At 38.3% G+C, this 23,837-nt stretch overlaps 2 protein-coding genes across 4 annotated transcripts in view; one reads left to right on the forward strand and one right to left on the reverse strand.

The window, feature by feature from the left end:
- Positions 1-53: 53 nt before the first annotated feature.
- Positions 54-2,595, reverse strand: eef1a1l3 (eukaryotic translation elongation factor 1 alpha 1, like 3). Its single transcript, XM_057323143.1, has 7 exons — positions 2,166-2,595; positions 1,902-2,081; positions 1,522-1,818; positions 1,302-1,452; positions 946-1,202; positions 638-872; positions 54-400 (listed from the first exon to the last, which is right to left on the reverse strand). Exons 1-7 carry the CDS (start codon positions 2,307-2,309, stop codon positions 300-302), a joined length of 1,365 nt encoding a protein of 454 aa, XP_057179126.1. The 5' UTR covers positions 2,310-2,595; the 3' UTR covers positions 54-299.
- A 669-nt stretch (positions 2,596-3,264) lies between these two features.
- Positions 3,265-23,837, forward strand: part of fam49bb (family with sequence similarity 49 member Bb) — a 48,780-nt gene continuing 28,207 nt past the window's right edge. Inside the window, exons 1-2 of one of the 3 annotated variants that reach the window (XM_057322509.1) lie at positions 3,266-3,562; positions 22,814-22,894. The gene's annotated coding sequence lies outside the window, so the exon portion shown is untranslated. Of the gene's footprint in view, positions 3,563-22,813; positions 22,895-23,837 lie in introns of those variants that run through there. The other 2 variants (XM_057322510.1, XM_057322511.1) reach the window with 2 other exon arrangements.

Genomic DNA, 23,837 nt, shown 5'->3' on the forward strand with positions numbered 1-23,837 from the left:
CTAACCAAAGAGCAAGCACAAGAATTTAAGTCTGACACGCACTGAAGTGACAACTGAAATTTATTCGCAGTCCAGCAACATGCACTTTTAAATGGATCTACAGCATCCATACCAAATCTCATTGGGCCCACAATCAAATCAAGCCATTACGCCAGGAAGTTAAAATTAAGCTGCTTTTTAAAGCCAACATAAAGTGCTACGCTATAAAACTATACACAGAAATGTAACGTAAACAGAACCTCTTTGGTTCACATACCAGACTGCTGGTAAATAAGGAATCATAAAAACAAATGATCACTTCATTTTGATACTTTCGTTTTTTTCGCTTGGTCCACCTTTTCCACGGATTTGATGACCCCAACAGCGACAGTCTGCTTCAGATCCCTTGCTGCAAATCGACCTAAGAAACAAGGACAGGTTTCAGTTTTAAAGCAAGCGTGAAGTTTCGCCAACACCCAGTAAAAGCACTTCCAAACACCGTTGTATTCATCTGCCACATAAACCTGCATAACTATAGTTCACTTCAAAATAAGCCCACACTGACTTTCCATAATCATTTTTATTCCTACTATGGAAAGTCAATGGGGGCTTATCTTGAGGTGAACGACTCCTTTTAAACGTCAACGCTGCTTCTTACCCAAAGGTGGATAGTTGAAGAAGCTCTCCACACACATGGGTTTGTTAGGCACAAGTTTGACTGTAGCAGCATCTCCAGACATCAGATACGGTGGCGAGTCCTCCAGTTTCTTTCCTGAACGCCTGTCCAACTTCTCCCTCAGCTCAGCAAAACGACATGAAACATGGGTTGTGTGGCAGTCCAGTACCGGAGCGTAACCAGCCTTGATTTTTCCCGGGTGATTCAGCATGATTATCTGTCAAAAAGACACGTTTATGATCCGAACTGGTCCGGTTTTTTTTTAGTCAGTCAGGAGCATGTGCATGTACCTGAGCAATAAAACTGCTGACGTCCGATGGTGGATCCTGCTGTGAATTTCCCGCAACTTCACCCCTCCGTAGATTCTTCACCGCCACGTTCTTGATGTTGAAGCCTACGTTGTGGCCCGGGAGGGCCGTCTGAAGCCCCTGGTGATGCATCTCAATGGACTTGACCTCTGCGGTCAACTTCGCTGGCGAGAAGGTCAGAACCATCCCGGGCTTTAGGACCCCAGTCTCAATCTTGCCCACAGGGACGGTGCCAACACCTAGGAGATCAAATAGATTGGGCATCGATTGGAGAGCACACAATCGAAAAAAAACGTTATGAAGCGTAGGTTTTAAAAGAAAGAAATCTTGATGCACACCACCAATCTTGTAGACGTCCTGCAACGGTAGACGCAACGGCTTGCTTGCACTGCGCGCTGGAGGAAGCAGAGATTCAAGGACCTCCAGTAGGGTTTGGCCACTTAAGACGCCTCCTTTCCTCTTGAGCTTCCACCCCTTGAACCATTGCATCTGAAGAAAAGCACAAACAAGATCAGTGGATACCAAACATCCTTGAGGTGACCGTAACTGCTGCATTACCTTTTGAGTCGGCGCTATCATGTTCTCACCGCTCCAACCGGAAATGGGTGTGAAAGGCACCGCACCAATTTCAAACCCGATCTTTTTGATGAACGTGGAGACGTTCCTCACCACCTCGTCGTAACGTTTCTGGCTGAACGGTGGCTCTGTAAGGTCCATTTTGTTGACGCACACCATGAGCTGTTTCACTCCGAGAGTGTAAGCCAGCAAGGCGTGCTCTCGTGTCTGGCCGTTTCGAGACACACCGGCCTCAAATTCACCTTTTGCAGCAGAAACAACCAGAAGAGCCGCATCAGCCTGCAGGGCAGAGAATTTGACATGGAAACAAATCAATACGTTGAGGTAAAGCAGAAACTGAGAGAACAGGAAGCTTGTAATACCTGCGAGGTGCCGGTGATCATATTTTTGATGAAGTCACGATGACCAGGTGCGTCAATTATGGTGAATGTGTATTTCTGCGTGTTGAATTTCAACAGGGATATGTCGATTGTGATGCCACGTTCTCGCTCCGCTTTTAATTTGTCCAGAACCCAAGCGTACTTAAAAGAGCTCTTCCCCATCTTAAAAAAAGTTAGACGTTTAAATTAGTGTGAGGTTTACGCAAGCATTTTTGAAATAATTATCATTAGGACTTAAATCCTGACCTGGGACGCAGCCTTCTCATACTTCTCCATTGTTCTGGGGTCAACTCCCCCACACTTGTAGACGAGGTGACCTGTCGTCGTGGACTTGCCGCTGTCCACGTGCCCAATTATGACCAGATTAACATGAATCCTCTCTTTTCCCATATTGTACGTCGTTTAGATAACTTGCGACACGATTTTCCACACACAAATTAAGGATTGTCTCACACAGCCCTCCCTACGCGGTTTGAATCTATGGTAAAGTTAATGGTCAAGGGGCCACTTATGTATCGATCGTGATGATTGAGTCCTGCTGAGATCAATAACCCTGAGGCTGCGCTGCTGATGGACCAATAATGACCGACAACGCCCATAATCAACCGGATACAACTAACAGCTTCTGTAACAGTTACTCCATTACATCGAACGTACTTTGGTAAACGTTTTTCTTTATCCAACTAGTTTTGTTTTTAAGGTAAAATTATAAGGAATCTTTTTTGTTTTTGAACGCTTTGGATAAAAACATCTGCCAAGTGAATGTAGATGATTATCAATGTTTTTGAAGAGTTTGGTTCCAAAATGAGATAACTCCGTTTTTAAAATAAATTCAAAAATCATGTTTTTTTATTGTGCATTCCAATTAATATCAATCAAACTGCAGTTGGTTTGTTTTGATTTACGCCATAATAACAAAAAAAATACAGCCAACTAACACAATAAAAGAATGGTAATAATCTCTATAATAAAGTTATCTCATTTTGGAATCAAACTCTTCATTTATTTGTTCATTTTACTTGACAGTGGCTGATACCAAATTACATGTTTTACTGTAGGCTAAAACCAATATCCCTCCTAAAATTAACCATGGTTTGCTAGTTCTAAATAAATCTTCGTTGTATTGTAATAAGTATTTAAATATTAAAATGCATGTATATTTATTTATTTATTTATGACGTAGCAGCTGGTTTCTCGGACAGTGTCGTCAGTCACTATTAACTTGTTGCACCGGTTTACATAACGGGACTTTATCCGTCAGGTGTGTCGTTGATGTGCAACAGCAGACGCTGAACAGCAGGGGGCGCGTCGAATACAACCGCATAAACTTCATACATTATTACAAAGATCGTTGTCAACGGTAAACGCATACTGTCTAGTAATCGTCGTGTACTTCAATCTCGGTCGTATTACCTAACGCCAGATGCTTTAAATTTAGCAGCAGGGCGTTTGGTTGAAGTGAGCGCGAGAAGCGTGACGTTTTATTAACCCGGAAATAACAGTCAGTAAAACAGTGAGCGAAAGAGAGCACTACTCAGACTCAGAAGGAGAGAGAGATAGAGAGAGAGATAGCGATTTAAACCTTTCTCCCTGGAGGTTATAGCGTGGACTTCATACGTGTTTTTCAAGGCTTTGGGATAAGGGTGAGTGCTCGAGGTTTTCGTGTGTCGTTCGCCAGCGTTTAATCTCTTTATACTGGATGTATGGGGCTTTACTTGGCATGCATTAGTGCGACAGTACCGCATGTGAGCGGTGTGCTTTCGGCACGATGGCAACCTTAGCCATCCACTGTTTAAAAGAATATTGGCTAAATAGGAACACATTAAACATTTGACAGTGGCGTAGATGTAGATGTAGAGATGCATGTAACGAGCACGGTTTGAAACAGTAACAGGTCATACAGATACAGTGCAATGCAGGGTTAATGGAACTGTTCTCACTGAGGGCAAGACTTGTGCAATATTGGCAAGACCTGTTCTGATGGATGATGGTTTTATGGACGAATACATATTTCTGTAAATATGCTGATGGCTATGTAGGGGTGTCCCTACTGGTGCCATTGCACACATCTGTGATCCTAAACGTGTGTGTTGAAAGCTAGTGCTATACAGAAAATGCATGTCTCATGTCACCAAATGGGTTTTTGTGTCCATGTAATGTTATGAGAGTATTTGCAAAACATTTTCTGGTTCAGAAGCTCTTTAGATGTGACATGTGGGTTGTATTGTGCCTGCTGCTGCCCTGTGTATTTGCCTCTCTGCATTTACAGATGAAAGTCAATGGTTTGCTGTATGTTAGCTTGAACAAATATGCAAATCAAAATTGTGTTTGTAAAAGCAGTGTAACCATAAGTGTCAGGTTCTGCAATCATGTCGTGCAATTTATAGCACTTCCCTTTTCAAGTTTTTCCAGATAGTCAGAGTAATGTAACAGATCAGGCGTCATTGCTGTTGTTGCACAGAGACAAATGACTATATAGTTCATCCATAGCTTATCTATATCTGTTTAAGATAATGTATAATCTGTACAGTATGTAACATTTAACCCAGGCGAATATTTCATTTAGCCTGCACTTGTATCCAAAGTGACTGGGAAACGATTTAACATTTTGCAAGATTTAACGTTAAGCCCAGTGCTGTACACATTCATCTATCACTTCTATATGAACCTACTGCTGCCATTTTAGATTATACACCTTTAAATAAATAGAGCCGTCACGGTCATTGACATGCACCAGCTCGGGTTCACACAGATCGATTAACATCTCGTTGCGTGTCCTTCCTTCTCCTTTTATGGTATGTAGGTGAGGTGTCAGCATACAGGAAGACTTTGACTGGTGATTTCTGACACTTTCTATTGTGTCGGCCTATATGTTTTCAATCATAGATTAAGTCGGGTTCCTAATGTGGTTGCCTGTTTGTTTGTGTGAGCGGATGCTGCATACTACACACGATAGATTGTCTGTAGAATACATCAGGAACATTAGAGTAAAGTGAATGGACTATCATTTAAAACGTTTTAATGGCAGGGAAAATGTAAACCTTTTTGGTGATCATAATTATGAACCTACATTGCATTAACAATATACTATATTTTAGCTCAGCATTTGATGTTCTGGATCATAAATTATTGCTGGACAAACTGAAATGTTATAAATTTACTTCTCACACCGTATATTTGTTTGAAAGTTACTTTTCTAATAGGGAACAATGCGTATTTTATAATGGAAGTTATTCAGATGTGGAAGAATTGCAATGTGGTGTGCCTCAAGGAAGTTGTTTGGGACCTATTTTTATTTTCCTTTTGTTTTAAAGTGTGCAAAGATATATAATGTTGTATCATCAGCATACATAACTTTATCAGCAACATCAATTGAGCAATTGTCTACTGTTTTGAATAAGGAACTACAATTGGTTACAAATTGGGTGTGGAATAATAAATTAGTTTTAAATGTGACAAAAACAAAATGTATTGTGTTTGGTTCAAATCTAAAATGTAAACTCAAACCACAGTTAAAATTGTCTATGAATTATGTGCTTGTTGAACAGGTAGAGGAAATCAGATTTCTCGGAGTGACATTAGACAGCAGGTTGAAGTGGTCAAAACAGATTTTTTTTACCACAACAGTGCACTGCTCAAATTGTACAAACAATGGTTCTTACTCATTTAGATTATTGTCCAGTAGTGTGGGCAAGTGCACCAAGTAAAGATTTGAATAAGATGCAATTAGTCTAGAACAGAGCTGCACGACTCATCTTAAATTGTAATCGATGGGCTAATATAAATGGAATGCATAGGACTTTAGGTTGGTTATTGGTGAAGGATAGGATGATTATGTCCTTGCTTTTTGTTAGCAATATTTCTAGAATTCCTAATGTCCTGTATTGTTAACTTATATATAGTAGTGCAAGTCATAATTTTAATACCAGGCATGCATAAAAAAAAAGTTTTTTACTTCCTGTTTCAAAAACCAATTCAAGGCAACAAACTGTAATATATAGAGGAATGGAAATATGGAATGATTTCCCATCAGATATTGCATATTTTTTAAAGGGGTCAAATGACACGGCTAAAACAAATATTATCTTTTGTTTTAGATGTAATGCAATGTAGGGCTGTCGCGATAAACTGACGATAAATATCACGTGATTTATGCACAGCTATTGAGTGAAGTACGGGAAAATGCTGCTGCATCCGAAAGCCAGAGGGCACTCTCATGTTCGTGCCATATGACTTCTTTAAAGATTTTTTAAACCTCATTTTTCTTTTAAAGGAATATTTAAGAACACAATGTATTACAAATTGTTATAGTTTTTAAATTTTGTATCTTTTATTGACTTGATGTTTATTGTTGTTGTTTTATGTAGTTTTGTATTTTATACTTGTTGGGACTAGGGCTGTCACGATTATGAAATTTGGCTGACGATTAATTGTCTGTTATAGAGCTTTGACTTTTAATTCTCATACATTTTTTATTCAGCTTTGAAACGACCATATTGTTCTGAATATAAAGACTATGTTCTTTTTCTTGGAAATACATAGGAAAAAATTGGGTCATCATACTTAAGGTTTAGGCTTTTACCTGTCAATAATACAACCGCCAAATACTTGTAAATTAAGTAAATTGATCAGGTGTGAATTGAAGCCACCATTAAAATGCTGTCAGTCATAGAAAAGCTTCTAGTCTGTTTTTTTCTCACTTGCAAGACTACAATAAAAGTTTACTTCTATGTTAATGAGATTTTGGTAGACTGGTTTTCACACTGAAATAATATTAAATTGTACTGCAGGTTATTTTTATGGTATATGCTTTAGTTTTTTTCAAAGTGATTGTGTTGTGGTGGTTCATTTTACAAGTATTACCATGCTTTAGTTACAATATATACAATAAAATATGCAGATGCACTACAGCTCCCCCTAGTGTATTTTATAGAGATGTGCAATAATTGCGATGATCTGAAACCATCGCGATGATGTCAAACAATCGCGATGAGACGATTATTTAATAATCGTGAAAGCCCTAGTTGGGACCCCAGGAAGAGTAGCCACTACAGGATCCAAATAAATAAATAAATAAAATACTGCAAGAATACAGACATTTTCAGTTTGCATTAAAAAGTTTATTCATGTGTCACGTGACTCGCTGCTCTGTGCTTCAAATTGCATTGCGTTGTCATCATCCATCGCGTGTTTTCACTGTAGACATCGTCCGATGCCATTTTGGTAGACATCTCCCAACCCTACTCACAATACCTGTAGAACTTCCGTTGATTCAGATTCGGAACCCAAAACACAAAAAAACCTTGCGAGAACCCAGGCCCAACCAGGGGTTCCCCATCTGGCAAAAACTGCAGCATCGCTACAAGCTCGACAGTGCTTGCACAACTAGGCTAAATAAAAAGAAAATAAACATAGTAAATAAGGTAGATAATATGTTTAATATTATCATTAATAATCCAATTGCAGTTGAATTTTTTGTAGTGAGGACTTGTCGGGTTGCCACTTCCCTCTTTCAGCTCTACCATCTCAGCTCTTGTCATATCGCCTCTTCCCTCTCTCAGCTCTACCACCAAGTCTGGGCATGGACTGCATCCTGCTCGTTGTGGTAGCCTCGGAACAATGAGAAAAGACAGCTGAACGTAGAGTACCATTCCACACTCTTTGATGAAGCAAGTACATCAGTTGTTATGGGATGCGTTCCTGCTTCTGGTTGATCTAACTAATGCAGCCTGCCCTAAACCCTCAGAGGATTTGTATTATAGAAGTGTAGTGTATGCAAGGTTGAAAAGATGCGTTTTTAATCTAGATTTAAACTGACCGAGTGTGTCTGCCTCCCGGACAGTACAAGGAAGACTGTTCCAAAGTTTAGGCGCTAGATAGGAAAAGGATCTACCACCGGCACTTGATTTTGAAATTCTAGGTATTACCAACTGACAGGAAGCCCTGAGAATGTAGTGAACATGAATGACTGTAATACAAGAGAAGCTCACTCATGTACTGAGGAGTTAAACCATGTAGGGCTTTATAGGTAATCAGTAAGATTTTAAAGTATGCGTTGCTTAATAGGTAACCAGTGCAATGTTGATAGAACCGGGCTAATGCTCATACTTTTTAGTTTGTTTAAAAACTCGAGCTGCTGCTTTTTGAACTAGCTGGAGTTTTTGTAATAGGCCCACAGGACAGCCACTTAATAGTGCGTTACAAAAATCTAGTCTTGTCTTCGTGAATGCATGAATTAGCTTCTCTGCATCTGATGTGATCCATATTGACAGCGCTATTAACGTTAATGTCTAGCTTTCTTTATCCTTTGGGCTTCGCGTGCACTGATGCTTGCTTTCGTAAGTTCTGGTGACTAATGCGGCATTTTTCGTTTTGAGCCAGTAGGATGTCGCTCCTATATGCGGAAGCATTTGTTACCGTCATTTGCCGGACAGCAAGCATCAGTGCGCGCGCAGCCCTAGGGATAACGGAAGCTAGACATTAACGTTAATAGCGCTGTCAATATGGATATTTCTCTTAAACAAATGCATCGATTCACGTTAGAAGACCTTTGTTAAGACCACAGAGCTGTGTCGAGCCGTTCTTTGATCGATGGATGTACTTTTTGGACCTTCAAAAAGTCAACTAACATCCACTCCCATTCTACCGCTTGGAAGTAAAATGATACTTGGGATAATTTCACTGGAGCCATGCGTAACCATACTGTATCGGGTTCTTATTGGCGCTATGCGGAAAATGCAGACGGAAGTGCGGAATGCAGGCAGGCATACAACGACAAAGTAGATAATGATCTACAGCTACATACAGTTATGTTAACAATTATTTAATAATAAATGTTAATCATTTAAAATGTATGAAAGACAGATTTACGTTATTTGATGTCAGAATGAGCTGTAAATGCGAGCATCTTGAGCACACTCAATAAACTCAGATCTTGAGCACACTCAATAAAACTGAGATGAGAACGTCTCTGCTTCTAGATTCATTAACTTTGAAATTTCTTTGATTATAATGTTTATCACAAAAAAGCGCTTGAATAAACATGATCGCTTAGCATTGTTATGTGTGTTCCCATGCAGAGTTTGCGCAGATTCCTCAGACAGAGTTATTGTTCACAAACATTGAGCCGACTTTCATCCGAGCAAAATGCTTGCATTTTCCTCAACAAGAAAATAAAATTAACATCATAATCACATGCGGACTCAAGTGTTTAGCCTATGTATGTTCTATAAATTAGCTAATATGGGGATTATGCTTTATTAGCGGCTTTTTCATTCGCTCTGCGCGAGATTAAATGTATTCTGTAGCTTGTTCTGTACTTTTTGTCCATTGCTTTCTATTCGCTTTTTTGTTTACACACGTTGCTTTGCTTTATAAATAATAAAAGCATGATATAATGTAAGCTATCTTGTTGATATGCTATACCCTAATTATAACTTGTAGGCAACTTAAATTGCAACATTATTTAATAAAGCAATATTTTTTTCAATCAACATCATTTAAATAAACAAATAATGGAACAGTAGTTTTTAAGCTTTAATTAATTGTTGTTAAATATTTTAAGTTTCATGATTTTAGTGTAATAGACACACTTTTACTCAAATTTAAAGGAGCTGTATGTAACATTGTCACCTTGCAGTTGAGCTTGGTATCGCAGTCCAAATTCAAAACATTGGCGAGGGTTTTTCTCCGCCCCTCCTCCTCTTCAGACTCGAAGCTCACAGGAGTTGCCAGACACTTAAAGGAGTGTAATGGAAAGCATCAACTCTTACACTGTAAGTTTATCTGATAATTTATACGGTTGCAGTGGTTTTGTTGTTTGCAAATATAACTCAATCAGCTGCTTGTTTCAGAGGTTGCGTCCTCCGGAGGTCACATTTACGGGCCATATTGCTGTCTCGTTTAAATAACAGTAATAAAATTGTATATTACTCCTTGTAATTTGTTAAATAATATAGTAATCCTTTCTAAGTTTGCAACGTAATGGTACCGGAAAGGGTGGAATCTGCTCTGACCCAGATTGTTTGTTTGCAATATGCTGTGATTGTCGCCAACTGGCAACCGAGCTGTCGAAATACACTAGTGGGTAAATCGTCAGTGGTCATACCTCTTCATCAATGTGTGCTCGGTAAGACCGTTTTGTGCTTGAGCGCCACCAAGTCATGTTTTACTGTAACTTCAGCAGCTCCAGGCACGTGAACAAAAGCAGCATTCTCATTGGAAGGCCAGTTTTTAACGCGCCGCATCAAACAAAACAAAAAAACGAGCCCGAGGCGTTTAAAAAAAAAAACTCTTTTATGCCTGCCGTTTTCCGTGTCGGTGTGCACACTCACATTGGCGCCCTTTGTTTAGTCACGACGCATTAAACGCCGATGATAAACCCACGCGATTATCGTCCTGGTGTGGACGGGCCCTTACTATCCTCAAATAAAGATTAGATGCGAGACTCTAATTCTGAGATCTCTGTCAGCCTAACTATTTCCTTGCATTTATCGCATGTAAAACCCTCGCCGCTGACAGAGAAGGCTAAGCTAAACATATGACATGAGGTGTAAGTAACAATATTAGGAGTAGAAGCCATAACTCACCGGGTATGAAGAGTAATTCCGACTTACCAAGGTTGCTTGATGAATCGTAGTATATTCGCTTGAAAAGAACAGTTAGCACACAAGAAAAACTAGAATGCAAGCTGATGTTCCACAGTATAGACAGAAAGTCAGCTAGCATGCTAATGCTATGCTAACGGCGTTGAGTTAACTATCAAGTTTAGTTTGGATTTTCAAGTAAATAACAAGGACAGGTTTATTGAAATGGTTTCAGATGCAGGGATGTTCTGTACTTCTAGACTTCAAATTAACACTTTGGATCATGGCAGGCAATGCACTAGGGCTGCAACTAACGATTATTTTGATAATCGATTAGTTGTACGATTATTATTATTTATTTATTTTCGATTAATCGGATAAAATGTAATTACATCTTTTGCTTATAATAAGTATATCAGATATGGGAAAAGTATACACAACTGAACTCATTAGCCTTCTCCCAAAATGTTGTGAATGTCTCCATAATTAACACACCTGGTGAGTTGATTCATGTGTGTCATATTAGAAGCAACTGACAATAGTCTCTCCCAAATGTGGGAGCGAGGGGAGGGTCGGCCAAGGAAATCATTTTTTTGTGCCATGAAAAGTGAGTTATTTGTCATTCAAATGTAGTGAAGTACAGTAAAAAGTAAACAGAAAAAGTAATACTTCAGTACAAATATTCAAAAAGTGTACTTAAGTACAGTATTCAAGTAAATGTACTTCGTTACCTACCTCTGAACTAAATAAACTACCAAATCAGGGTATTTAGCCTATTATGTACTTTGCAAAGTGCAAACGCCACAAATTAGGTTTTACAGATATAATCTTTAATTTTGTCATTTAAAACACCTCTCCCCTTTAAACTTTAAAACTGCGCAGCTTAAAGAGATGCATGCAGAACACGTCTGACTTTAAAACTGCGCAACATGTGCCGCACGGAGAGACACGTTTGACTTTAAAACTGCGCACCTCGCGCTGCACGGAGAGACACGTGTGACTTTAAAACTGCGCACCTCGCGCTGCACGGAGAGACGCATGCACGAGAGAGACATCTGACTTTAAAACTGCGCAACTTGTGCCGCACGGAGAGACGCATCTACGGAGAGACATGTCTGACTTTAAAACTGCTCACCTCGTGCAGCACGGAGAGTCATGTTTGACTTTAAAACTGCGCATCTCGCGCTGCACGAAGAGACGCATCCACGGAGAACCACATCTGACATTTAAAACTGCGCAGCACATGCTGCACGGAGAGACACATCTAAAATGGTTAAAAGAGAAGACGACGCGCTTGATTTGTAACTGCGCAGCTCGCAAGTGATGTCACAGACCAACTAATCTATAATGAAATTCGTTGACAACGAATTTCATTATCGATTATTATCGATTTTATCGATTAGTTGTTGCAGCCCTACAATGCACACATAATTTCTGAGTGTTGAACCATGTAGGGCAAACATTGTGGGTCTGTATGCTTTAAGGACACGTCTTAGATCAGTGTACTCACAGGGCTCTAGAGTGCGACCAATTTGGTCGCAAATGCGACCTAATTTCTCAATGGTGCGACTAAAAAAAATCTGAGGTTGCACCGGTGCGACCAGCCCTTCGAGTAAAAAAAGTCTCTGCGAAAGTCTCCCTGTGGTTCAACAACAGACACTTTAGGCCCATACCGTGGTCTAAACCAATCAGAGATAGTGAAGGGCGGACCCCCCTCTGATTGGCCGTGGTCCAGATATTCCTGTACATGTGTGTACGTTTGAAAATGCTGTACTGCAGTCGGACAGAGAGGTGAGTAGCTATAAACAGAGTGGATATAGCCGCGGATGATGAGAGAAGATGAAAAGAACGATTGACAACTTTTTCGTTAAGAATGTTAAGTTAAGGCCTGATCCGTCCGAAAATCATAACCAATGCTCTGACACGCTAGACTGCGACTAAATGGTCTCATTTTGCTACAAATTTTCCTGCCAGTGCGACAAGTTTTTCTTAATGGTCGCACCGGTGCGACTGTCAAACTGATCAATATATCATTTTTGCGTACTATAAATTTAATTTGCAGAAATGTTATATTGTGCAAGCTGCGCATTCAGTCACTCATTTTCGTCTCCCCTCCTTCAACCATTCTCTTATCTATCAGTGGCCCCGCCCCCAAAGATGTAATTCGCGGGTTACGGGTAAGAGGCGAAGGACCGAAAGAGCAGATGAGTGAAGTGCTCAATCTTGCAACTGAAATAAATATGCAGAATACAAGAATTTCCCCTGTTAAGGTACAAAACAGCAAAGATAACGAAATGTGTTGCGAGTATTGTATGCATGTGAAGCTAATCCAGGAAACACGTGTTTAAACTATTGTATAAAGCTCTCTAACAATACTGCAAAGCATACAAAACGTTATACATCACACTAAATACTATTTATTTGTGAGTCGCTATTCATAGAAGCCAAACGTGTATCAATGCAGCTTTCATGAAGAATAATCACTAAAAGCCTTCAAGTCTCGCGGGTTGTTTGAGATATGCTCGCGCCCAGAGAGTCAGAGCACAAAATACTAAACGGAGTTCTCTTTCACACCTTCTTACTCTGAAACGGACATATTAACACAAAATAACCTAAAAATTCCCATATTAACAAGAAACCTTGTAAAGGTATTCAGTTTGTTTCGTGACCAAACAGTTGGGAAACAAAACACGTGTTCCAGTATATTGCGCGAGCTCTTAAAGGGGCAGCAGCATAATAAAGATCTCTGTTTATAATGTTCATCAAACAACAACGGACGGGCCCAAAAACACTCACTGATATTAAAGGAATTGTGTTCTCTTATAGGAGTCGTTCACAACAAATAAAGGAAGAAAGTAGCTTTAAGAAAGATGTGCTTTAAATATGGTAAAGTGTTGAAAGAGAGTTTACATATACAATAAAAATAATTCAATCATAAACAATGATTTGTATTAATTTCTAATTGATTTATTAATGTATTAAACACATTTTAATTAAGTTTTAGTGATTATTTTTTCTTACCTCACCCCACGACTCTGGTGCTATCAAATTAAGGGCTGGTGCCACCAACTGAATAACTTGGTAGCACCAGTGCCACCTCTCTCAAGTGTTAGTCTAGAGCCCTGCTTTCTTGTAGAATTGTGCTTCAAATAAAGAACTTTATGTTGACCAGATTGTTAGTTAATCATTTACAAGCCAATATTGCCTATATGGACAGCGATTTAAAAAAAAAAGGGAACTTGTAAAACTGTGGTGTTAAATGCGATGCGGTCAAAAATTTGGGTGCACCTAACTTTTGTGCTGGTGCACCTAAGAAAAAAAGTTAGGCGCACCAGTGCAACCAGTGCAAAAAGTTAGTCTAGAGCCCTGACTCAGTCACCAATATGTCGATTCCATCAAATGCTTTGTGAGATATCTCACGTGGATGTGGTAGGTGACTGCATCTGTTTGATAGCTTGAGAAAGAGGAACGTTTTTAAACCTGTCAGGAGCTCTTATCTGGAATGACACATTTTATAAATATCTTTCTGCTTCTGACTCATGGTTTAAAACATCAGCTTGCAGTTTGTTTGGTGTATGTTTCGTTGTGTCAGATGATAGTCCACACAGTGTCAAGAGGAAGTGGGCTTTGCTACTGGTGCAACAAGAAATACCTCTTTATTTGGACAATGTGAAGTCCATGTTCACTGTTAAAGACCCCCATGAAAACATTTGGCAGGTTTCTTTCGTGTGTTGACAAATTTTAAAACAGGAAGTTGGTGCCAGACATTTTAAAAGATGTTAGTAGCTAGTAGTTTTTAGTGTACACAGCCCACAAAAAGCCACTTCCTTTACAATAAATCGATGGTTGGCAAAGGAAATCAAGTGTTAGTGTGTGCAACCGAAGGCAAACTACCAACAAACCATAATTTGCTGTTAAAATTTACAGTAAAATTTAAGGGGAGGTGACCAATAATTGTATACGCCCATATGTACATGATGAGTCATTGCGTGTACATCAAGAATATTTATGGTTGGTTTTCCCAGGATGACTGCAAATATTTGTGTTTGTGCAATAAAAGCGTTTTTTGTTAAGTACACAGAGAAAATGTTAATTTGGGGAAAATGTTTTTTATATTTTAAGGTTAGTGAATGATTGGTGCGTTAAAATTCACAAAAGATTGTTTACATTTGCTGTGGATGTAGTATTTGTACCAGAAGAAATGTTTTATATTGTCTGTGTGTCACTTTCTGAAAGTTGTTTTTCCTTAAAGGTCCAGTGTATGAATGAAATTTATCTGCATCTGGAGGTTGTGAATTGCAACCAACGGCTCACTCCACCCCTCCTTTTCGAAGCACTACAGCAGCTGACATGTTTTCACTTCTTTGCCGAAGGAGATAACGTATTTACTAAACACGCTCTGTAGAGCAGTTTGTCCATTTAGGGCTACTGTAGAAACAACATGGTGAATTCCATGCAATGGGACCCGCGGTGTATGCAAATAGAAATAGCGGTAACACTTTACTTGAAGGGGTGTTCATAAGACTGACATGACACATGTCATTTTTAATGCAAAGATGACATTGTTTATGACAACTTGACATAAAGCAATACACAATATCCTGTCAGGGTCTTTGTCATGACAACTTGACATTACCAATGTCAAAGATTCAAAGATATTTTAAGAGCACCTAACCCCTATCCCACCCCTTACCCGAAACCTAACCACTTGTCAACCATTAAACACAACACACAAGTAAAATTACAGTCACGTGTATTTATTCCATAAAATGAACAAAACAGTATAAACGTATTACAAACAAGTGGCTTTGCAAACCTTCTGAACTGAAGCCATACAATAACTTAGTTCAAGGAACTCCGGGAACTGACATCAACGCATCTTTTTTAATATTATTATTATTTTACGAACATCAACACTTCCGTAAACAAGCCGGAACATTAGAATGACGTAATCGGTAACGAGAGCCAATAGCATTTCACACTCAATGCTGACACAATGACGCTGTCTGCCATGAGACAGACGAAAACCAATGATATTATACTATTAAGGCTTACGTAATTTGGCGCCAGATTTGAAAATCTGGAAACGCAGCATAAACCGGAAGACAGCAGATGGGGATCGCTTTCGCGTCTGTTCCTCATATAAATCAATGGTTTCACCTCGGTACACTTGGAATATTTGTACGTTTTAAACATTTTAACTGCTTTGTATCTGTATCATGCTGTTATAATATATATGTTGTAATAATATGTTGTGTTACTTGCTCAAAAGGCCTGAACATCTGTGCATGTGTAAAGTAAATATAGTTATCACAACATTTTGAAATTAAAATAAAACTACATATTTTAGATTATTTAAAGAATGCAGAATTACATGTATGGCAGGTTGGTGTTTGGTTACTAATGAAATGTTAAAATATTAATGGCAGATGAAGTGTACTGTAGGTCTGTTGTTTAAAGAATGCTAATCTGTAGAATTTGCTTATGAAAGACGTAAGGAAGCTGATTATAATTGTTAATCTTCACTTTGAACCAACTCACCAGGCATAACTCACCTCAACAGTGTCGTTCTTTATTTTAACCTCAGGTGATCTCTGCACTCTGTCTTGCAGCTGCATGTAATGTTGTACATTCATAATGTCATGTCTGCACATGTTATTCACTAACACAGTTGAGCGGAGCAATGCGATTTTCCTTGATTGCTTCAATATGCTTTTAACGTTTCAATTTTTGTTAAATTAAAAAAAAATAGCATCCTCTTTTCTACTATTGCAATCTTAGCTTTCATAATTACGTGATATAAATCCCTTAACATAATCCATCATGTTATACATGTATAACCTTATCTAGATCCGAAATGATTTTTTTCTGTCGAAATAGTATTAGCCAGAAATGATCATAGCCTATTTCTCACAATCCAGTTAAATCTTAATAGACAATATCTACCCTTTTTCCCATATGAAAATTCGGTTTCACTCAAAATCTATCACCTTACAGATATTAAATGCCTTGAAAAGGCTTCCAAGTAATTTTATAGATCCGTTTTTTAAGATGATAAAAGATGTACCAAATTACAAATTAAATACAGTGATCATATGACAATTTTCAGATTTCCACCTGTAACTTTATTGTTAGGGAGCAAGAAGGCCATTTTCAGATTTCACTTCATTTGTGTCACTTTGACACTCCACATATATTGTCAACCCACTGTTTCCGCACCCAGTCGTCGTCATGGCGAGGACGACTGAACCGGGCAACAGGCACAGATGACTTGGGAAGGAAACCCAACAATATCCATCTGTTGCCTTTAACATGCCAATCTTCGGTCAAGCAGAAGGGTTACAGAGAGAGAAATGGTTGTAAATAGAGCCCACAATAGAGAGAACAGTAGTTTATTCCACTGAAGTCCCCAGTAATGTATGTAATGAATTTTTGGTTTGACGGTGTTTGAAGTGTAAATTCACAGAGTGTGTTAAAACCAGGATGTGAGTCAAGCTTGTTTCTGTCTGATTAGTCACCTTATGACCATTCATTGGTAAGGCATGGACTGATACTGTATTTAGTCCACCTCATGGGCTTGACATTTTCCATTTAGTCCAAAAGAAAGTTTACTATTCTGATGTTAATCAACTGCAGCCATGTAAGTGATTTAGTTGATCTTTGCATTTCTTTTTCTACCTTAAAGGCGCAGGTGCACTGTCTTGAAATATCACTCATGTCTCTAGTATGACAGCTCTACACTCCCTTCTTAATGTAACACAAGAAAGTTTAGTACTCCTATGCAAGTGTTGACCTACCTACTGATCTCGGCTTAGGTTTAAATACTTTTTAAAGGGTTAGTTCACCCAAATTTTTTGTCATGAATTACTCAACCTCAAGTTGTTCCAAACCTGTATAAATTTCTTTGTTCTGTTGAACACAGAGAAATATATCTGGAAGAATGTTAGCAGCTGAGATTTCTGGCGCACCATTGACTACCCTTAATGATTGTCAAAGGTGCCCCAGAACTGTTTGTTTTCCTAAATTCTTGAAAATATTTTCTTTTGTGTTCAACAGAACAAAAATTATTTTAAAAAAAAATCTGCTATGGTAGTCAAAGGTGCCCCATAAATCTCAGTTGCTAACATTCTTCTAAATATCTTTCTTTGTGTTCATCAAAACAAAGACATTTATACAGGTTTGTAACAACTTGTGGGTGAGTAAATGATGACAGAATTTTCATTTTTGGGTGATATATTTAGTATATTTTGCTAATGAATTGTCTATTGCCGCATGTAATCGGTAACATTTACATTGTGATTCTTGTGTAAACCAGTCTGTTTTCAAAGTAATAAGCTGCACTTCGCCAAATAAAAGACTGTCATTTCCATCCTCTCCCAGAGCTCCAGCCCCTCACAGCTAGGGGTCCGAGCTGTTGCCGTGGTGACATTCTGTGTTTCTGAGTTCTGAATTCTCATTACGCCCTTTAGGGTGTCAGTCATTGAGATCTCAGCAGCTGCCATAGTAACGCAGCATTCCCAGGTTTAATCAAGACATGATTATAAAGTCATGCACAGGAATAAGTTTACGCAGTAATGAAGATGATTCATTCAATGCCCTGATGGAAAACTGGAAAAAAAGAGAAATGTGTCTTAGTTTGAGTCTCTTTGGGTGTGAACAGACAGCATGATCTCTTAAACGTGACGCAGTTGAGCAAGACAGAACATTGGAATTTGATCGTGAAAAATATGGTATAATATTATTGTTATAATATTATTCTCCATCTGCTTTGGTTACATCATCAGAAAAGGCATGACTAGGGCTGTCACGATCGATTATTAAATAATCGTCTCATCGGGATTGTTTGACCTCATCGTGATGGTTTCAGATCATCGCAATTAAAGCATGGTAATACTTGTAAAATGTACCACCACAACACAATCACTTAAAAAAAACTAAAGCATATACCATAAAAATAACCTGCAGTACAATTTAATATTATTTCAGTGTGAAAACCAGTCTATCAAAATCTCATTAACATAGAAGTAAACTTTTATTGTAGTCTTGCAAGTGAGAAAAAAACAGACTAGAAGCTTTTCTATGACTGATAGCATTTTAATGGTGGCTTCAATTCACACCTGATCAATTTACTTAATTTACAAGTATTTGGCGGTTGTATTATTGACAGATAAAAGCCTAAACCTTAAGTATGATGACCCAATTTTTTCCGATGTATTTCCAAGAAAGAGAACATAGTCTTTATATTCAGACAGTATGTTCACACAATATGATCGTTTCAAAGCTGAATAAAAAATGTATGAGAATTAAAAGTCAAAGCTCTAAAACAGACAATTAATCGTCATAATCGCAATGATTTATTAGACAATTAATCGTCAGCCAAATTTCATAATCGTGACAGCCCTAGGCATGACATTGGATTTTTCTGAAAAAAAAATTTCAGAATGGCGTGTACTGAGAAATCAAAGCATTTTTATTAGAATAACTGGGGCCAGTGTTGAGATCACGTACGGCATAGATGACTATGATTCTCATGACTATATTGTACATATACTGTATTTGGACACGATAGCATTAGTTTTACAGTATAGAAGATATGTTACACAGTTTATAGGTTACATTTAGTACATTCAGGGAAAAACCTCAATTCACGCTCAGTTCCCAGAGCATGATCTGCATTAGTGTTGTTGAATGATTTTCAGTGTAATGTGGTGCAGTTGTCCTGCAGAGAAGCGCATGCTTTAGCAGCATTAACACAATGGGCAGCTGATGGATCTGATTGCACTCAAGCATTTCCCGCTGCTCTGCTAATTGCAGCCGCTGCAGCACTGCGGACGTCTGCTCTTTCACATCAACGTTGTTAGGAATTCAGTTCTAGGAATTCTGAACAGATGTTGGATAACATTCGGATTGTGCTGGATGCCTGGCTTATCTGAAACAATGTGGGTCAACAAACATCAGCAGGCTTACAAAACCTCAGTACTCCTTTCCGTTCATTTGTTTCTGCTGCCAAGTTGCAACCCGAAAGTATCTTTTTAGCAATGCCGTTTTGTTTGTAAAAGTCCCTGAATTTATGTTCTAGACTATTTATGTTCTTTCAAAATATATAAAAATGATTGAAAATCACGAATGTGCTTGTCGCAATATGCATATGGCAGCGGTTTGGAATAACTGATTCTTCAAAAAGTTTTAGGCTGATGTACATAGCAGAAAGAACGTAAAACAACATGTTGGTTATAATTTTCAGTTACAAATATTTAATGTAGTTCAGTGAGATTTACAAATCTGGAAACTTACAGCATTATCATTATTGCATATTGCATTGTTTAGCAGGATATTGCGTGTCGTGCAGCCCTAGTCCAGATGATGGAAAACCCATAACAACATGCAGTCGCATAAAACAGAAGTTAATTTTCTTTCCCCTTAATGTGTGAGCATGCAGGCACAGTTAAAGTGTAACATCCTTGATGTGTTTTTGTTAGGCTAGGTTACATTTCCGACAGCACAGGACTAGGCTACTACACTTAACCAACGCCCCCACGATGGCATTTTAGCATTTTAGTTAAAGAGATGAAGTCCATTAGGATAATCCAGGTCAGACTTTCTGACATGGCAATCTCTTCCATGCACCAGAAAAAGCGTGATGAATCAAGATGGTCATCGTCAACCACCTGATCTTTGTCCTCTTTTCGTTTTTTAGCTTTTATCCCTTTTAATAGTGCTTTAGAGGGGATTCATTTATAGATGCAACTAAAGGTTTGTAGACGGAAGTTTGTAGAAAGAATCTGAGAATGTAAATCTTTAAAATAATACATCTTCTGTATAGGATCAACCCCTAGATTTTGATAGATTATAACATCTCTGGTCAGTTATGTTGAGGTTATGACATGGCCGCGAAAGAGATCGAAGTCTTTTGTGTCATCTCTTGAGAGTAGATGTTAAGCTGTTAGATAAAAACTTCGTCTGCTGCTGAGCTGCCTTCCCTTCACAGAAATCCATCTCTTTGTCTGCCGAGGATTCAGTCGTGTTATCTTCTATTGATGGTTTGTTTGCCAAACGTAATGCAACATCAGTGTCCAGCTAACTGAATCCATTTCTTATCTGTGTTGGGTTCCGTTTAATTCAAGATTAACGACACTAAACCAATGTGTGTTTTCACAGAGCAGCTGTGTCATGCATCACTGTTTGATAAACATGCAATCCATTTTTCTCAATGTTGAATTGGTATTGAGCAGTTTTATGCACTGCAGAAGGCCTAATGTTGGGATTTCTTGTTCGACTGATTTGAAACCTTTGAAAAAAGAGACTTGAAAAATTGTGAAATTGTGTTTCAAGGCCATTTAGCAACACCAGAAACAGCTTTGAAGTCCCCATCTCGTGACCCGTTGCGTTTGAAGAGGATGAAATAATGTCACCTCTCAAGGAAATGTGACTCTTGTTCAAGCTGAATTTTAACTGCTTTTGTAATCTGACCTGATGGCCAAAAGCTGTCGAGCAAAGTGTATTTAACAGGGTAACATTACACTGTCAGGAATTTGCAGTTTTCTAGGTTTGGTCAACTTTTTAGGTAGTCATGGTTTTTGATCTGTCATGTCAGCCTTTCACGCTGCTCGGAGCACTGTAAAACGTTAATGTAGATTCAAACTGTGAATACAGCATGGAGCAAGGTTTTTACATTCAGCATTGACTGAATTTACTGTGACATTTTTCATTTAATATAGTTTTTTTCTCAAGATGTAGGGATTTGTGTGTGATTTCTAGCAGGGAAGGAAATCGTAAGGAATTCGAACAGCACTGGTTTCAATTCCGATTTCCATTAGGAGTGCTTTCAGTGTTATAAGGAAGGATGCAGGCGATGACAGAAGAAGCCAGATGTTCAGAACATCATGAAAATAACTTGGTTGGTCAAAAATTTCATGCGACTACGTTTTTACACAACACTGCCATTCTACCTTAAAGGTACAGTGTGTCATTTTTTTAGAGGCTCTATTGACAAAAATGCAGAATTCAATATAATATACATAACTATGTTTTCAGAGGTGTATAAAGTAGGAAGCGTTATGTTTTTATTGCCTTAGAATGAGCTATTTCTATCTACATACACTGCGGGTCCCTTTACATGGAATTCGCCATGTTGTTTCTACAGGAGCCCTAAACGGACAAACTGCTCTACAGAGGAAGAAAGCATTTCATGTTGTCAATAAACTAACAATAAGTGCAGTCTACAAACCCATGTTTACAAGAAGGAACATATTTGATGCAAGGAAAAGGTGGTCAAAAATATGATCATGCATCTATCCAGCAGCAGTGCATAGAGTAAAGTAACATAAGGGTAAAGTGAGCACAATGGGAAGCTGAAGTCTGCTGTGAATGGGAGGAAGTGTTGCACAAGAGGAAGTGGCCGGAGCACCTCCCACACCTCACCACCAGACCACTTGTGCAGACTACAGGCACTTCACAAAGATGGACTGAAAGCCGGGTTGAATATTAAATCATAATGAATATGAAATAAACACTGGTTGTATTTGATGACTTTGGCAAACGAACACTGTTTTGGTGGTAAAGGACAAACGATAAGAGTTCAGGCTATAGTGTAGTGTAGTGTGGCATGATTGGCCAGATTTAAATCAAGTCAGCAACTTAAACCGGGTGAATCGCCTTCCAGAAAAACTAGGGTTGTAATAGTGGTTTAGATGATGTAATAGTGGGGAGAACAGTTGTAAAAAACATGAAGGGGAATTGAAATAGGGAAATGTTGTTCGAGAGCTGTCGATCGGTACTGTTGCAGTGAATTGAATCTTTTGACTTTGCATATTGTTAGTTTTGATTATAACTAGGGATGTAACGATTCACCGTGAGCCGGTTGAAAATCGGTTGAGGTGTGAACTGAATCGTGATACATTTTCTGAACAGCAGGGGCCGCTATTTTCACTGCAAACCTAAACGTGGACATGCTGATATTTCTTAAATGCAAAAAAATCCAAGAAAAGCTCAGACAGTATTAGTTTGTTTATATTAAAGAGACTTTTTCTATTATTAATTTGTTATAAAATTGCAGTTTAGTTTTGTTATTTGAAATAAAACATTATTTTATTATACAAAGAAACGTGAAGCATTTAAGAAATAATGCAAGGGAAGTTGTTAATTTCTAATTTGTTTCAACTCATTTTGTAAAAATAAATCGTGAGTAAATCGTGAATAAATCGCATCGTGAGATCAGAATCGTGACTCGCATCGCATCGTGAGCTGAGTGAATCGTTACATCCCTAATTATAACGTTTTTCCCTCTCTCCACCTCTCATGTGTTTGCAGACTGTTAGTATTTCGGCAGGACTACGACCTCGGCCGAGCGCCTTGTTAGGCCTCACGTCTGACACCTCTGCACTTCTGTTGGTAAGAATCTCTATCACATACAGCACATGCAAATGCATTTTAGTCGCAGTGCAGTTATTTTACTAAAGCTCTTGTGAAGTCACTGTTCTATTCAAATTAGAAATGAGTTTCTAGTTTCTTACTATTAGTTGTGATGACATTACTTTCTAGTTTCTTCGTATTAGTTAGTCATGATGTCATTAGTTTCTAGTTTCTTACTATTAGTTGTGATGTCATTACTTTCGTATTTCTTATTTTTAGTTGTGATGTCATTACTTTCTAGTTTCTTAGTATTAGTTGTGATGTCATTACTTTCTAGTTTCTTAGTATTAGTTGTGATGTCATTAGTTTCTGGTTTCTTACTATTAGTTGTGATGTCATTAGTTTCTAGTTTCTTAGTATTAGTTGTGATGTCATTACTTTTTAGTTTCTGACTAATAGTTGTGATGCCATTAGTTTCTAGTTTCTCACTATTAGTTGTGATGTCATTAGTTTCTTGTTTCTTATTTTTAGTTGTGATGTCATTACTTTTTAGTTTCTGACTAATAGTTGTGATGTCATTAGTTTCTCACTATTAGTTGTGATGTCATTAGTTTCTTGTTTCTTATTTTTAGTTGTGATGTCATTACTTTTTAGTTTCTTAGTATTAGTTGTGATGTCATGGCTTTCTGGTTTCTTACTATTAGTTGTGATGTCATTACTTTCTATTTTCTTAAGAGCATTTTTTAATTCTGCGTCGGACCTATGCCGTAGCCTACGCAGAAACGCCTACCATACGCCGTACCCTACAACGTAGTCTGACGCGCACCTCTCCAAAAATGTTATTGGTCTTCTTGAACCCACCTCCATTCAGGTCAAAAAACTCTGCGATAGCGTCGGGTTTACTCATACGCATTTCCAAATTAATCTAAATAAATGATGTGTTTTTCTGTATTTAACAACTCAAGCTGCAAAAGTGACTGTT

The sequence above is a fragment of the Triplophysa rosa genome, linkage group LG23 (assembly GCF_024868665.1).
Source record: "Triplophysa rosa linkage group LG23, Trosa_1v2, whole genome shotgun sequence".
Classification (NCBI taxonomy): Eukaryota; Metazoa; Chordata; class Actinopteri; order Cypriniformes; family Nemacheilidae; genus Triplophysa; species Triplophysa rosa.